The sequence below is a fragment of the Bactrocera tryoni genome, chromosome 2 (assembly GCF_016617805.1).
Source record: "Bactrocera tryoni isolate S06 chromosome 2, CSIRO_BtryS06_freeze2, whole genome shotgun sequence".
Lineage (NCBI taxonomy): Eukaryota > Metazoa > Arthropoda > Insecta > Diptera > Tephritidae > Bactrocera > Bactrocera tryoni.
In genome coordinates, this window is record NC_052500.1 from 17,353,899 (window position 1) to 17,371,950 (window position 18,052).

Sequence of the window (18,052 nt, forward strand, 5' to 3'; positions counted from 1 at the left end):
GACTGGATAAGGAAGCGAAGCATATGGGTCGAATCTCCTGTGATCAAACAATCAGTCGTCGCACTCGCAACTTGGCTCTCACGTCACTGTTGACAGTCATAACTTTGAAGTAGGAAATTAGGTCTTTCTTGGAACCTGCATCTACACCAGTAACAATGTCAGCCTCGAAATCCAACGCAGTATAACTCTTGCCAACAGGTGCTACTTCGGGCTGAGTAGGCGATTGAGAAGTAAAGTCCTCTTTCAACGAACAAAGACCAAACTCTATAAGTCACTTGTTATTCCCGTCCTGCTATATGGTGCAGAGGCATGGACGATGACAACATCTGATGAGTCGACGCTACAAGTTTTTGAGAGAAAAGTACTGCGGAAGATTTATGGTCCTTTGCGCGTTGGCCATGGCGAATACCGCATTCGACGGAACGATGAACTGGATGAGATCTACGACTACATTGACAAAGTTCATCGAATTAAAAGCCAGCGGCTACGCTGGCTAGGTTATGTCGTACGTATGGACGACAACACTCCAGCTGTGAAAGTATTCGACGCAGTATCCGCCGAGGAAAGCCGAGGAAGAGGAAGACCTCCACTCCGTTGGAAATACCAGGTGGAGGAAGATCTGGCTTTGTTTGGAATTTCCAATTTTCGCCACCTTGCGTAAAGAAGAAACGACTGGCGTGCTGTTGTTAACTCAGCTATAACCGCGTAGCGGTGTCTACGCTAGTAAAGAAGAAGAAGGTCGAGTACCATTAAACCTTCAAAAACCTTCCTTTCTCTCCTTGACCTCTGTCTTAGATCAAGTGATTTCTGGTAATTGTTGTACGGGTTCTTCTAGATTGACCTTATATTACTCCATAAAAATCCGCTTTTGTCATTCTTTGACTAGGGTTATGTGTTTGCTGGTAGTAAGTTAGTTATTACCAGTATCTTAAATGAAATTTCTGCAACTCGTTATCAGGAATATTCTTTAAAGTTACTCAGCTGTGCGGCAGTGTATTTAATTTATGAGTTTCGACGCGACGGAGAAAAAGTGCAAGCAACTGAAGTATGAAGACCGCACAAATCACCGAAGAAAGCAAAGAAAAAATGATTAGCCGTGGATCTTTTAATTTCTATTTATTTGCGTAGATTATTTTACAAACTTTTACGCGATTATTTTTTATTGAATAGCATTGAAGAAAACAAAATGTGTTTGTTTGCACCGTTGAATAACAGAAACATGTCAGTGAATTTGAAAAAGCACTCGCACCAACACATGAAATTAAAACATCCGAGCAGCCAACAGCTACTGAAACTGAAGAACTTCGTGGTGAAATAGCTGTTTACTTAACGCAATTAAAAGCGCCAATGAATAGTGTGATGAGGGCGATCTTAAAACATGTTCACTTGCAATGTTGGCGTAGATTTCGAACACTACCAAATGGCATGATGGCACGCCAACTCTTTACGAGCGAGTGCTTCGAATGCTGCTGGGAGGCGTCGAGACGTCAAAACGCAATTTATAAAAGCTAGCAGCGTGCAGAAAGTTAACGGCAGTTGCATTTAGAATTTGACGTTGTGCTGAAATTGAGCGGAGCTGAGCTAAATCGCAGCAGCAGAGCTAGATTTTTCACCAACAAGGTGGATTAGTGAAACGGATTAGCAGGTGGACGAAAGGATACTCGTGGCAAAACTACACCCCGCTCCTTGAAAGTATTATAAAGGCAACATGCGGCTCAGCAACACAATCGAGTGGCTACTCATAGCGATCGCGATCAGTTTAATACTCGACACAGCAACAGCACGACACCACCATCGCCAACAGACGCAACAGCGCCGTAATCACAATCAGCCACAACAGACGCAAGCCAAACACACACAATTTGCGAAACGTCAAGGTCGTGCCGCTACCACCAACAGTTGGTTCGGACCGGAATTTATGATAGCGCGACGCGTTTATGAAGATTGTCAGGAGAAGAATGATTTCATCGGTTGTCTCAAACAAAAGGCACTGAATGCGCTTTCGCGTGCACTCGAGCAGGACTCCATCAAAATTGTGGACGGTCTTGTTTTGGAGAAGCAGAATAGCACCGAGAAAGAAAGTATTATCAGCTCGCTAACCGACGGACGAGCGCTCAGCTCATTGAGTTCGATCGATCGTGCACTGCTGGCCAAAATTGATAAGTTGACGCGTACGCATGCTTTAAAAATGGATATGAGTCAAGGACGTGGGGATAATGGTGGTGGCCATAAGAAGAAGAAGGATAAGGATGGCGGTCATGTGAAATATGTAATTGCGGCATTACTCACAGCCATGGGTATTGCCGGGCCCATTGGTCTGAAGGCTTTGGCGGCGATCGCTACAAAAGCTTTGGTCATTAGCAAAGTGGCGCTGACAATTGCCGGTATTATTGCGTTAAAGAAACTATTCTCACACGATCATCAAGAAGAGTCCAGTTTTCAGGTACACGCAGGCGATCATAATCGGTGAGTGCTGGAAAACATAAAATTGTTTTTTTATATACTATTTATTTTAATATTCATTTTCTAATATGAAAACAGACGCAGCACGTACTTGATACGTCCGGTGAACAAACCTAATCAACCGACGGCATCTGGCGGTGTTAGTCAATATTCAGATCCATATCGTTACTACTATGAATATCATTAATTGTTACATATATATTTTATTTATATAATCAAATGTTTATATAATCCAATGTTAAATATAAGTTTTCATTCGAAAAAATACAAGCAGCTAAAACACCAAAGAAATTGTTTGAAATTTGTCTTAAAAGCTTAAAAATACCACTTGTCACTTTAAAACAAAACGCTAACTCGGCTGCACGGAAGCTGTAATAGCCTTTACAAGGAACTTGATTTGATCCGATAAATGAACAGCTTGTTGGGGACAAAAGTATATAGTATGATCTATAACATTTCTTAAAAATTGCGGTTTTCACCCCTGTACACACCATCAGCTCATCTTTTTAATGTGTAAGAAGCTACCAATTTTCCAGCTTTCTAGTCTCGCTTAAAAAAATAAATAATTAATGCTTAAGACAAAATGAGAACTTTACATTTTGTTAAAATTAAAAAGCCAATTCAATATTTACAATCCCTTTTCAATAAATGCTGCATATACTCGTTATTAAAACGGATAACGACATAAGTAAAAGAAAACGGAACAGTGTTGCATTAGAATTAAATTGGCATTCCTTTGAATCAAACTTTAATTAAATTAAAAATAAAATTATGTTTTAATAGTCAATTATTTCAATTAAATTTTTTATATAATTAATCCTTTTTCTTCATACTATTCAAGCAATTTGTCAGTGTTATTATAAATATTAAATTTTAAATATATAAAATGCCTTTAATTTCAAAATATTTATATTCGCGCGTGCAACCCTACTTCCTTCTCGTTGTTTTGCATTCTCGTCAGTTTCCGTTTTGTTTCCTCGACGAGCTGACGGGTCGTTCATCGCCGCGAAATAAAATAGTGAATTTGTGTGTTAATACTTTCAAAAATTAATTGCAAAGCCAGAGTTCATAATATTCAGATATTGTACTTATTAAAAGACTAGAGTTAGCACTAATTTGCATGAAGTGTTATCTTTACAACAATCATTTTCCCGTATTCGGTAGTTCTTGCGGCGTGTATAAGAAACTAGCCACAATTTTCATCGCCATCACTTCAAAACAGGGTGTCTGTATTTTTAAAATTTGTTTCGTCAATTTCAATTTATTTACTTTGTGATATTTTATACAAATTCAATACGAAATATATACAAAAAATACGATAAAATGCAATATACTTTTGTTAAAGTAATTAACAAATTAATACCATACACAAATTGGAATACATGAAAACGTAAAATCGCAATTAATAGTTTTTTCATTGCCTGCCGTCAAATTCTTATCACAGACCGCAACCTTATTTCCTCTTTTGCTTTTACGCTTTCTCGACAGTATCCGTTCCTTTTTCGCCGACGAGTTCAGTTGCCGTTAACCAACGCGAAGTAACAGAGCAAAGTTTGTGTTTAATAAAATTAACTTTTAGGCTAAATTTCAGATGCAACAAAATAGTGCAATCGCGCAATGAGTAATGAAATACAAAAACTGTGTATTTGATTAATAAAATTTGATATTAATACACTTTGAGCGCTTTTCGTTATCGTGCGGTAGTAATCGTGATATGTAAGTGAGCAAGTTTTGACATGCATAAATTCAAGGCAAAGTACATTGGTGCCTATAATTGCTTAAATTTTGTCCTATTATGTGGGTAAATACTTGTTTTTAATTTAAAAACAAATTTAAATCTCTAAAATATAATTAGCAAAGTGTAATAAATATATGTCCAAATTGACATCGTAATAATAACATGACTTATATTATTACATTCAAAACGAATATGCTTATTTAAACGCCATTCAACGTTGTTCGGTTGCAATCGCGAAGTGTAACGGGCAAGCTGCGACTGCGAAAGATAAGTGTGAAATTGAATATTTAATAAAAATTGTGAAAATATTTTACTATTGCGTACCTATAACGCATATTTTTAAGCTATATGTCGTTATATGAATCATATAAACTATAAATTTGATATAAGCACATAAGTGAAAGCAAATAAGCAAAAATTTCGCGAACCGCCATTTGCAATGTGACAACGAAGTTGAGCTGCAGTCCGAAAAAAATGTTATAATCTTTAATAACTAGCATATGCAACAAAATAATGCAATCGCACAATAAGTAGTAGAATACAAAATAATTAAAATATAATTAGCAGTGTGTAATACATACAAAATGGTATCGTAACAATTAAAAAGCATATAAATATATTCAAAACGAATATTCTTATTTAAGCGTCATTCAACGTCGTTCGGTAGTAATCGCGAAGTGTAACGGGCAAGCTGCGACTGTGAAAGATAAGTGTGAAATTGAATATTTAATAAAAATTGTAAAAATATTTTACTATTGTGCACATTTAACGCGTATTTTTAAGCTATAAGTCGTTATATGAAACACATTAATTATAAATATTTTATATACACTTATATTAAAGCAAGTAAAAATTTCACGAAACGCCATTTGCAATGTGACAACGAAGTTGAACCGCAGTCCGAAAAAATGTTATTATCTTTAATAACTAGCACAAAATTATTACAAGTACAATAAAAGTGTTTCTCATTGTTTGTTAAGCAAATTAACAATTTTGAATAATTATGTGTAAAGTAGTGAAGTGAAATGTGATACAATTAGTTGATGGAAAAAATACAACCAAGAAATTATTAAGTGCAATTGCAAATAAAATAAATAAAACCACAGATAATACAATTAAATAACATCATTCTGGCTCAATAGAGAATTACTGATATTTAATTGGTAAGTTTAAACAATATAAGCTTATAAAATGCATATTGTAGGAGCACGCGTAGTTAAACATTACCCTTTGTATTTGTATATAAATTGCTACTTGCAATTTTATATTAATTAAAAATTATCTTCCATTTATTCAAACATAATCAGTTTAAAGATTTTATGTTTATTTTATACAAAATTATGACTTTTATTTTAAGTAAAATAGCTTAAAATGTAGTACCTTCAACAATGCCAATTTTTAAGACTTTATTCTTATTAAAGTTTTTACATAGATCTAGAAATGTTTGTTACGATTTTTTAAGCTTTGTTCAATTTGTACATATCAAACGCACACCAGCCTTCGCCATTAAATAATAGAAAAAATGAACAATACTCATGGGTGATTACAATGCCTGCCGAAGAGATACCAAAAAAAAGATATTTAAAGTGTAGGTGTGCAATTTACAATCTTTAGAAAAGTTTTTCTAAACTTGGCACTAATTTGTATAAGCCTTACTAATGATTGCATTAAACTTAAATATAGATGATGTTAATTTTATAAAGAATTATTTTTAAATACAACTGTATATTGAGTTATGCATAATTCTCTGTTGCACATGAAACTAAATTTAATTCATGTTTGGTCAAACAATTGAATTCTGCATAACGAACTACAATAAATTAAATTTCTATTAAAATATAAATCAATAAAACAGTTTCTTTTTCTATTAATATACTCAATTTATACGTAAATTATTTAATTCTTTGAATTAAAAAAATAATAATCATCATCTTCGACCGTCACGCATTCCACGCTATCGCCATTGCCGCTACCACCACCTACACCAACATCACTCGCCACCGCATTCTCTAGATTTCATCCGGTTACCTCTTCATTGGCAAAATCCAATTTGACCACATCAGCGGGTAGACATTCTTCTTCGTGTTCCTGAGTGTTGATACGATTCAGTGTCATCATCACATCAGGACCAGATTTCAAAGCTATAGAACTTGTAGTTTGCGGTGCGGTAGTCGTTACAGCCACACCACTTACAACACCTGTAGCTGGCACCATAACTGTCGTAGGCGCCACAGCAGTTATGGCAGCAGCACTACTAGCCACCGCTAAAGCTTGTTGCGACGTTGTTTGCTGCTGCGCTGACTGTTGCTGCACGGACTGCACCACCTGCGCCATTTGCGTCGACGTAGCAGGTTGTAAAACCACATTCTCCGTCACAGTAGCCATTGTTGATCCTGTTGATACGGCCAACAATGCTTTTTGTTGCTGTTGCAATTGTTGGAATTGCTGCAACGTCACTGTGGTAGTCTGTGGTTGTTGTATGATTTGTGTTGCTGCGCTGGTTTGTTGTATGATAATTTGTTTGGGTGATGTCTGTAGCGATTGTGGCGCAGTTAATGTTGGTTGAGGATGATGTTGCTGCTGTGCCACCTGTGTTGTCTGCACCGGCAATATACGTTGAACATGTTGTATATGCACTGTTTGTGGTGTGCCAGACTGGGTTTGTTGTGGTTGATGGTGCTGCTGTTGTTGTTGCGTTATTACATTCACATTTTGGTGTTGTTGCTGTATTGTATTCAATTGTATTGTTTGCTGTTTTACAACATGCGTTTGTTGTGTTGGCAATTGTTGCACGGTCTGTATGACATGTTGTACTTGCTGCACAGGCACCTGTTTGGCTGGTATACCGGCATCTTCGAAAGCCTTCTTCTTAAGTGCTTGTCGTATTTGAGAACTATTAAAGAATAAAGACACATTTTAGATATTTTTTAGTCTGATTATTGATGCCCTCTCGCTACATCCTTACTAAGATACAAGTTTTTGCAAAATGACTTAAATTTTGTATTGTAAAACTTACACTGTCCTATTTTTAATGCTTGAGCTTATTTTATTCAAATCATCCGAAAAACGTAGTATGGATGAATGTAGCATATTTATCTCCTCTTCGGTCCACTTGCTGCATGAGGTGTAGAAATTATATTAAAAGAGCGCGAATATTTTTGTTGATAATTAAAGATGGACATGGAATATAGCGAGAGAACAAAGCGAAGATTAGCATAATTAACTTTTTTAAACAATTATTTGAATAGAAATTTTACTTGGACGATAATTGGTGACAGGAAATTAGTTCTGATAAAGTAAATTTATTTATACTAATTCTTTCGGATATTTTCAAAGAACTATTTAAAATGAAAAACAAATTTCGTAATTGTAATAAAAGGCACAGTGAACTAGTCGAAATTTTTGTTCAATATTTTATTGAATATTCTTCTTATGTACATACATACATATTTATTCAGCTAGAGTTGGCATTAAAATTTCTATAGAGCATATTAAAGTGGCTTACATATATTCACATCACTTAAATATTTTTTTCCTTTCCACAATTATATAAAACTACTACGAAATTTTACAAGTAAATACAAAACATAATTTTTTCCTATTTAACAACATACTTACCCTGATGGCGATTCGGCATTTGGATGCAATTGCATTGTTAAATCTCCCAAACGACTAAAAGCTTGGCCAGCGGCTGTAAATATTTCGCCAACCTGCAAGTAATTTACAAGTTTTAATACTCCAAACGATATAACCGACCCACTAACGGGTCCCCAGCGTTGAGGTGCGGCGTCGAGGGTCAATTGTTTAGAAGCACACTTCAAAACAAAAACCGAAATAAATACTGTCCGTCCACGAAAACATCTCTGCACACCTCGGCACGAATGAATCTATTAACTCTTGAGCAAAATACGCGCGCCGAAAATCAACCAAAGGAAGCTATGCCGCCTAATTATTGGCATTATATTAATAGTCGCCACAAATTTGTTTTTTCAAGCCGACCTACAACGCTGGAAAGAACCGCACAATTTTTTATTTTACTCACTTTCGTCGCCGAATTCATGTTGTATCCTTAACTTAATTTCTATGTATTATTTGTGAAAACAAAAACGTTCGCTTAAAATTTTTTTATGAAGCAATTGCTGCTGTCAAAATTTGGCAAAAACCAAACGTCAAATTGCGAGGGAGTCACGTAAGCTATTCAGCTAATTGGCATCGGGCGACATCTGTTGGGTTGCTGTGGGCAACAGTACTTTAATAAATAATTTCCAACAATTTTAAGTTAATGCGATTATATGTCTTAAACTTTCTGTTAGTAAACAAAAAATATTTATACAAATTTTGTTTATTTTGTTTATTACATTTTATTAAGTACTTTTTATTTAATTAATAAAATGTCAAATAGTTTTTGCCAATAAGCTGTATATGCAGTGCTGCCAAGTCGAGCTCTGATTTGTTGATACTTATGGTTGCCATATTTGTAAAGTGTTGTGCATATTACTTTGAGGGGTTTCTAGGGTTTTTTTGAAAATGAGTTGAGTGTGTTTAATAGGATACCAATCCGAATTATCTTCTTAGAGCTCATGGGGTATTGACTTGATAGAGAGAGGGAGATAGAGATGCCCAACGCTGGTTTTAAAAATAGTTTATATTGTTTGTACATAAAAACCTTGAAAAAAGTTGGATAAGCTAGAATTTTCCAAAAAGTAAAATAGAAAAACATTTTTATATTTTTATTTTTTAGCAACAATTTTATTGAATTCTGCATCCATTACTGCTAGTAAGTGAGTACTTTCATTTATTTTCCATTACCTTTACATTAATCATACATTAATCTTCATACTGTTCAATGCCACCTCGCTTGGTTGTAAGTATGTATGTATGTATATTATAATTTCATAAATACCTTTTTATGTATAATACGAATGTGTTGTGTGTATGTGTGTGACATTTTTTAATAACTTAGTATATATTTCCGTACACTTGTTTTTTCGTATTTTTTGTATTTTTTTCGAAGCAATAATTAAATCGCTGCTGCTCAGAATTTCTAAATTATAAAATAACAACTAAAACACCAATTTTTTTAATTGTTTTGTATACATTTCTCTTTTTAAAGTTTTTAAAGTAAATCTAAAATTATTTCTGTTTAAAAGTTTGAATTAAAACTAAATACTTTAGAGCTTTGAATTTTATGTATGGACTGTTTTTAATATTTTCGCTTGTATCTCTGCACTTACTACATATTTTGAAATATGAAATGCCTTTACCTTTAAAGAATACTTACGTATGTATGTCTGTACGTATTTGTAAAATGTAAATATAAATGTAAATTTAAGTACTTATGATCGAGCCACAAAAATTAGTTGAGACTTATACTTATTTCCTTTCTTTTTTTCATAAATTTTTTATACATTACTTCAGACTTTAATGTTCAAATAAATGAGTGCTACAAAAAATAATTTCATAAAATTATTTTTTTGTCAAAAGCCGAAAATATTTTTGCAGTTAAATGGTTATTTTTCGTGCTTCGCTCTTTACACTTTTCAGTAAATATTTTTCTGCGTAAATAGCAAAATTTCTACATATTTCAATACTCAGTTATTGTATACACTCTTTTTTTATTATTTTCAATTAAATAATGTCATAATCATATTTTTTAAATACAAAAACGTGAAATATTGCACAATATTTTAATTTTTTTTTTTAATTTTCAAATTATAATGCTTTCTTCTTCTTAAGCCGTTTATACCAGCGTTTATTTTGCTGTTTTAATTTTTTCCATTTTTCCTTTATTTACATATTTTCTTCCTTCCTTGCTTTGTGTTTCAATATTTTTATTAAGCATAATGTAATTTATTGTAAATAAATTTTTAATTACGTAATATAATTCATAATTTATTTAACGTATTTTCATATGTTTTCACTTTTTTCTTTAGATAGTGCAATCACAGTTTTAATATTTCTCTTTCCGTTTTTCCATTTGACTATTATTTGTTTTGCTTGTGTGTGTGTGTTGTTAGGTGTCTATTAAATATGTTTTTATGTTTGTGTGTATTTTGTAGTTTAAAAGTTAGGTTAGAAATGAATTTTTAACCAAAAATTACTAATATTTTTAGAAAAAAATTAATTTTATTTATTTTCATTACATTGACTACATTTACAGACACATTTCGTAATGCCAAATCGAAAACAGGCAGTTTCTTTATTTCCTTATGTTGACTGCTGTTCGTCTCTTTCACTTTTAGTTTATTATTTTGAAGTTTCGGATTCATTCCGCAAGCAACTGTACGTTTCTTAGTTTTTTAATACCCATCTTTTGATCTTCTTCTTTAAGCTTCCTTCATATTTTTTATCCCATATCTATTTTTACATAATACCAAATATTCGTGATTATATCTCGTTTCGTTTACATGCTAGCTCGCTGGCTGTTTCCCCTACCTTTTTGCAAGATATTTTGTTTCCTTCTTATTTCTTTAACTCGTTTTCTTTTTCTTCCACTTTAACCTTTTTTTCTTCCGTTCCTCTCATTTGCCTCGCATTTTTAATTCAAATGTATTTTTCACCATTCATTTTATAGTCTATTACGTATTTTGTTCTATTTTGGTAACTGGTGAAGCAAAATTCATGCCCTTTTTTGAAAATTATACATCGTATTATATGCTGCATACTTTTAGGCGCAAAATTTATTCCATTTACTTTTACCGTGGCCAATGCCCCGCACACCACTGCTCGTAGTACTCATTATTTTGAGTAGTATTGCACGCGAATCCAATAAATGTTTTTGAGCTGTATTTTTTTATAAGATATTTTTACAAGTAAGTTTTCCAAAACTGTTTTTTATGTCTAATTACTCATTTAATTCCTGAGAGTTTTGCATTCGTATGCTTGACTGTTATTATAATATGCTCGTTTTTGTTATTGTTGTTGTTACACGGGTTTTATTTTTTCTTATTTCTGGGCATTTTTAGAAAAAATTTTGTCAAACTTTACACGGTAAAAATTTCAAATTTTACAGTTTTTGTTTCGATTTTTCAAAAATTGTATTTTGACTTATCTCGCTACAGTTTTTTTTCGATATAATCAATATTTGTATGAGTATTTTTCATATCGTATACAAAAGCGTGTTTTTCATATACATACATAGTATTTTTTTTATTGAAAAAATCCGATTTCAATTGAGTGTTAAATTTGAGTAAAAAAAAGTAATTAATTTTAATATTAATGAAGAATATGAAAAAATTTAGTGTTATTGTAAATTATAGGTGTAATTTTACTAAAATTTTTTTTTTAAATTAAAAACAAAAGTATGAAAAAAAATATTTTTTTAAACACAATTTAAAAACTAAAAAAAACTGATGAAAAAAAATATTTTTTTAAACACAATTTAAAAACAAAAACAAAACTCAAGAAAAAAATATTTTTTTTTAGTATTTTAGATAAAATAAATTTTTATTTTGGATAAAAAAAATTAAAAAAATATACATATATTTTCGTAAAAAAATTCAAGGTGTTATAATTTAGCTACAAACATACAAATATTAATTTCTATATATTTTTTTTGCAGCAAATGCGTTTTTATAATTTTATATTGTTTTTTGTGCTTCACTTATTATTATTTTTTTACACTGTAAATGCAATGTATTGTTGTGAGTCTCCTTAAATGCCCTGAGTTTGTGGAGTTTATGTTTTATTACGTAAAATTATTCCATTAGACTGCTACTGTGTACGTATGTATGTATGTATGTACATATGTCTGTATGTACAGTGCGCTATTTATTTTTTACAAAAAATTTATGGTTGTACCTTAAATGTTAATGGAAAAAAACTCAATAAACACAATATCAATTTTTAACCAAAACAAATGTAAGATACAGTGTAAAAGAAAGGAAAATCTATGAACAAAAAAATTACAAAAAATTATTGTTGTATCTCAAAGAGAAAGATAACTCTACAAATAAAAAAAATTTCTAAAACAATATTTTTAATCTTAATTTTTTTTTGTATCCAAAAAATTATTTTTGTATCTTATTTTTTTTTGTAATGTTTAATAAATTATTTTTGTATCTTAAATTTCTCTGTAAATTTTTTTTGTTTATTGAGTTCGTTTTCTTTTACACTGTGCTATTCCGTTATTTGCATTATTATTGCTGTAGCTCAAACTTTCTCTTATTTTTTTGTTTATTGAGTTCCTTTTCTTTTACATAGTGTATTTCGTTATTTGCTTTTATATAAAAAATACTGTATCTTACATTTTTTGTTTAAAAATTAATTTTTATTAATGTGCTTTTTTTTTCTTCTATTACACTGTACTACCCCGTTATTTGCAATTCTTTCTTTATTTTATCTTTTGGTTTTCTTCGCTGCAGTTCAGAACAATCGTTTAACGTCAATTTAAGAATTGTCTTTCAGACATGTGTAACTCAAGTGCAACTTTGTTGTTGTTATATTACTAAAATTGCAAAAAAATATCGAAAAGTAATGAAAATAAACATTGGAAAAACTAGTCTACAAAAACTAAACCGAAATGAAATAATTCTACACAACTTCGTTATACTTAACCTCACTTTTTTTAAATTTTTCTGTTTTTTGGTTTTCTAACATTAATTTACTCAAAATGTCACACTAATGCCACACTGTTTTGTAATTTCTTTAAAAAAATTTCCATTATTTTATTTTAAGCCGAAAAAATTTGTACAATTTTGTTTTATATACGCTTACGCAAAATTTTACTTATATTTTTAATTTACTTAATTCGCCACTCCGCTTTTTATTCAATTAATTTTTGTTTTTTTCTTTTTTTCGTTTTTTCTTTGCTATCAGCAAATATTACCTGAAATTTTGTACTCATCATATTCCAAAAAGTTTTTGTGTTTAATAGTTTTTCTCTTCCTCAATTTTATTAATTTCTTTTGTTTTTTTTTCTAGCGGTCCTTCTTTCTGATCTATCTATTTTCCATCTCGTAATTTTTTACCGTGTGACTTTAGCGCTAAACTAAAAATTTCACCCCCCGTCCTTCACCTTTCGCTGTCTGAATAATACATACAAAAAATGCTACAAAAAGGTTTTCGAAAAAGTCAAATACCGTTGTTCATTAGCTTATTTTGTACTATTTTAATTATAATAATGCTTACTTTGTTTCTGTTTCTTCTTCTTGATTTCGGAAACTATTTACTAATATTTACCACTTGACTTACACACACTGATTACTTAAATATGGAGTTTTATTTTTATTTTTTACTGAATAATTTTCAAAACACTCAATATTGTACGTTTTTAAGCACAATTACAATATTTGGCGTATTTCACTCATTGCTGTTCTGAACTGTTTATGAAAAGTTTCGATTTCGAAATTTTTATTTTAAATTTTTTTTCGAATAGTGTTTTTATATACATTTGACAGTTAAATTCTAAAATGTACTGTTAAAGTGCGCGAAACTGAATTTTAGTCGTTTTTATTAATGATATATTATTATTTAAAAGTTGAAGACAGGAAATGCGGAAATCCTTGATTTTATAATTATTGTTTTGTGTTTTTGAATTGATTTTTTTTTTTTTAAATTTTAGTAAGAAGTAATAAAAAATTAAAAATGATATTTTCGAGTACTTTTTATACTTAATGTGTCTAAAAGAGCTATATGGAATTTTAAGAATCTTAAAAAAATAAAAAATGAGGTTTTACTATATTTGCAATGAGTTTTTTAATTATTTTTTAAAATTTGAAACTAATGTGCCTAAGAATACCTTATAAAGCATAGAGAACCCTTAAAAGTAAAAACAAAAATATTTTAGTATACTTTGTGGCGCTCCATTTTTTTATTTTTGTTTGAGTTTTTTTAAATTAATTTTTAAAATTTTGAAAATTAGTGGATTCTAATACAAATTATTGATTCAAAAATTAAATTCTTAAAAATTTTAGAAAAAGATTTAAAAAAACCTGGCGCGGACTGTATTTTCTTATTCCGTTATAATTTCTGTATAAAGAATTGTTGTCACCCCTATTTTGAAGTTTGATCACATCACGTGACGATTATTATGTCACTGCATACTTTTAGGCGGTCCATAATAAAGATATATGTATGTATGAGCAAAACTTTGTAAGAAATAATGTAATATGTGAATGATATTCTTTGTTATCAACGAGACGAACTGAGTCGATTTAGCCATGTCCGTCTGTCTGTATATACGCAAACTCGTCCCTCAGTTTTTGAGATATCGATCAGAAAATTTGCACACATGCTTTTCCCTTCAAAAAGCTGCTCATTTGTCAAAATCGCCGATATCGGTTTACTATGGCATGTAGCTACCATACAAACTGAGCAATCGGAGTTAAGTGCTTGCATGGAAAACTTTTGCATTTGTGAAGATATCTTCACCAAATTTGACTGGGATATTGTCTAATGAAATAAAGCAATATCCAAATAAATTGCCCAGCTCGGATCACTTATAGCAAGTATCTGCCATACAAACTGAGCGATCGCAATCAAGTTCTTGTAAGGGATCTTTGGTATTTGTGTAGGGTATAATAGCTTCAAGCCAGCCGAAGTTAACGTTTTTTCTTATTTTTAAATATCGAAATCATTTTTCAAAATTTATTAAAGGATATTAATTGCAAAAAAATAACACCGTTACATTTTTGGTTTATGTTCGGCAATATGGATGAAAGAAAAAATTATATTTTCTTCTAAAATTATCGAAATTATAATTTTATTGAAATAGAAATCTGAAATTAAAAAAACAAATTTCATATTTTTTTTACAGTTAGCATGCGCATTTCACTCTCTTCAACTCGGCTTCTATTTATGCAATGAGAGCGAGTTCACATGTGTTGGCAACAACGGTTATGGTTTTGAAATGTTTTTACCAAACCGTCAAAATGTTTTAATTCCTAAAAAAGAATTTAAGTTCACAAACTCACAAACAAAGCATTGCCGCAGTTCATACACTATGCCAACTCGCTCTTGATCATTATGCCGCCAGTAGTTACAAAAAAAAATGTTTTCTTTTTGTTCTAAGAAAGCTCGCTCTTGGCCATTATGCTGCCACAAATGGCAAAACAACAAAAACATAATTCTTTCTTTCCGCTATAAGTCAATTTATATAGCAATATCATCGTTTTCATCAGCTGTTCGTCTATTGAATTTCGTATCGCCAAACTACAGTGTTTTTGTTTACATTTTTCACTTTATTTCCAAAGTTTCCATTTCATCTCAACTCGTTATACACATGCATTAGTTGGTTTATTAAGTTTTTTTTATTTTTTTTTTTAATATTTTTTTTTTGTTTTGTGAATTTAAATTTAAAATTAAAATTTAAGTTTTAGTACAATTTTTACATTTTACATTGGTAACATAGCGTTCTTGTGTTGCCAAACACATTTGTTTTTATTAATTAATTTTTTATTTTAATTTTGTAATTTTTGTAATTTGTAGTATGCTCATATGTGTGTGTGTGTCTATGTGTACAGTGGCTTAGGGGTAAAACGGGGTACTGCTTACAAATTTTGCGTGGAATATTTACAAAAACCTAACTAAAAACACATTTTTGCTGCGTTTTCTCATCTCTGCTTTGCATGCTGCTTCGCTTGACATTCTCATCTTACGCTGTTATGCATTAGCATTTTTTATTTTTATTTTTGCATTTACATTTCATGCTTACAACAAAGTTGTTAATCTACCAGCATATTTTGTCTTAAAACTCATGTTTAAATTTAATTTTGTTTTTAATTTTAATGTTTAGCCAAAAATTTTTTTTACACATTTTTCACATTTTCTTTTAATTTTCAAAGTATTTCTACTGTTTTGCCATAAATTTAAGTTCATATTTTAAATATATTAATTTGGTTTTAGTTTTAATTTTTACATCCAAAAGTTTTGCATTTGCCCCATACATACGAGAATTGGTGTATGTATGTATGCACAAATGCATATTTAATTTTTTTCATATAAGTTTGCCATAAGTGTAATGTTTATGCTTACAAATAAATTTTCCATGAAATATTTTCGTACTTGCTTTCTGCCATTTCTCTTTCTACTTATATTTTTTTAATTTAAATTTTATTTTGCTTCAATTTTTAATATGTAATTTACAACACTGTTGTTGTTTTTTTGTTTTTGTAGTATAAATTTATATTTTCTTCGAAAAGTTTGTTTATTTATATGCTATTTTTCGTATGCCTAAAAGTTTTTTCGTATAACCAGAAATTGTTTTTGTTTTTTTTTTCATTACACATATTTTCACTCATAAATGTTAGTTAATTTTATTTTTTAATAATTTTTTTACATATACATGCTTAGCCGAAAAGTTGTCATTCTTGACATTTTAAATTGTTGTTTTAATTTTTTTTATGTTTTTTGTAGTTGCTGCTGTTAAGCCTTAAATGTTATGCTACCGCCAGATGTGTCCACTTTTTCTTTTGCTTTGCTTTCGTTTTTTGTTCTTATGTCGGTTTTTGTATTTGATTTTTGTAAATATTTCTTGTTAAGTCCAAAAGTTTCAGGTTATGTTGTTATAAATGTGTGTGTGTGTGTATGCTTGTGTGCGTATATCTGTATATGTATTGTTTGTAGCACGTTTAATAAAAAGAAGTTCGCTTTAAGGTTTCAGTTCGCTGTGTTTTGAGTGACGAGTGCTTCGAAAGGGATTTATGACGAAATTTGTAGTAATAGTAATGTGGTGAATTTCAGTATTGTTATGGTGAGTTTTGGTAATGCTATGGTGAGTTTTGTTACTTCCATGTTGAGCTCGAATAAGTCATCTGAGGTTCACTGTCCAGTTTTTTGCGTTTTAAATTTTGTCTACTGCTGTGGTGAGTTTTAGTACTGCTATGGTGAATTTTGTTACTTCTATCTTGAGCTCTAATAAGTCTTCTAAAGTCCACTATCCAGTTTCTGTTATAAATGTTCTATACTACTATGGTGAGTTTATTAAGTCATCTAAAGTCCACTGTCCAGTTTTTGGCGTTATAAATGTCGTACACTGGTATGGTGAGTTTGAGCACTGCTATATTGAACTGTAATAAGTCACCTAAAGTCCATTGTCTTACGCAATTGCGTTGTAAATGTTGCATAATATTTTTGAGCGGTGTTACATGCAATACTGTCACGAAGTTTACATGCAACACTGTCACGAAATTCACCACAGTGGTTTTCACACTCAATTTCAGCTTACACCACGGTGATTTCTAGCCTCAACGAGAACATATTTCATACATATGTATCTATGTTTGTCTATGCTAAACGGTTCTCTATTGCGTAGCATACAGTCTGCTTTTCTAACTGCTAACTGTACAATTACTAGCTTCATTCTTTAAATGTCAAATTTTCCACAAAAAACACTATTACTATGGACATTTATTACGACAAATTCAAAATTGTTTTATTTTTCCAAAATTTATTAGTACTTATTTTGCATACACTTTAGATTTTACAGTTTATAATTTTAATATTTCACGTGTAACGGACATAAATGCATATACAATATGTATGTATGTATGTATTTCCAAAAATTGCTATACTATTATATAATAGTTTCGTCAAATATTTTTTACATTAAAATTCATTATCAACTGACTTCAAAAGTGACAGCAATTATTACGGAATTATTTCTAGAAAAAAAATTATTTTTTCAAAAACAACATTTCTTAAAAATTACACAGAAAAAGTATACAGTACACTATATATAGCGCATGTACATATGCATGTATGTAAAAATATACATTAAACTGAAGTCTTACTGCTGAGGTAGTTACGTTACTATTGCGCAGTTCTGTTTCGTTAATGATTATTTGCTAAATTATTTAATTTTATTTTTGTTTTAGTTTTTTAGCGGACTTTTCATTTAAATATTACAAAAGT

General features: G+C 30.7%; 2 protein-coding genes across 3 annotated transcripts; one reads left to right on the top strand and one right to left on the bottom strand.

The window, feature by feature from the left end:
- Nucleotides 1–1,708: 1,708 nt before the first annotated feature.
- Nucleotides 1,709–2,650, top strand: LOC120767261. The gene is made up of 2 exons (XM_040093129.1): nt 1,709–2,466; nt 2,542–2,650. The coding sequence occupies exons 1-2, from the start codon at nt 1,709–1,711 to the stop codon at nt 2,648–2,650; spliced, it is 867 nt and encodes a 288-aa protein (XP_039949063.1).
- Nucleotides 2,651–5,546: 2,896 nt separating this feature from the next.
- Nucleotides 5,547–8,353, bottom strand: LOC120769094 (uncharacterized protein DDB_G0285291). Of its 2 annotated transcripts, XM_040095952.1 has the most exons (4): nt 8,244–8,353; nt 7,820–7,911; nt 7,218–7,316; nt 5,547–7,094 (listed from the first exon to the last, which is right to left on the bottom strand). In XM_040095952.1, the coding sequence occupies exons 1-4, from the start codon at nt 8,259–8,261 to the stop codon at nt 6,218–6,220; spliced, it is 1,086 nt and encodes a 361-aa protein (XP_039951886.1). In that variant the 5' UTR covers nt 8,262–8,353; the 3' UTR covers nt 5,547–6,217. The 2 variants fall into 2 exon arrangements, with proteins under 2 accessions (XP_039951886.1, XP_039951887.1); XM_040095953.1 differs by lacking the exon at nt 7,218–7,316.
- Nucleotides 8,354–18,052: the final 9,699 nt, after the last annotated feature.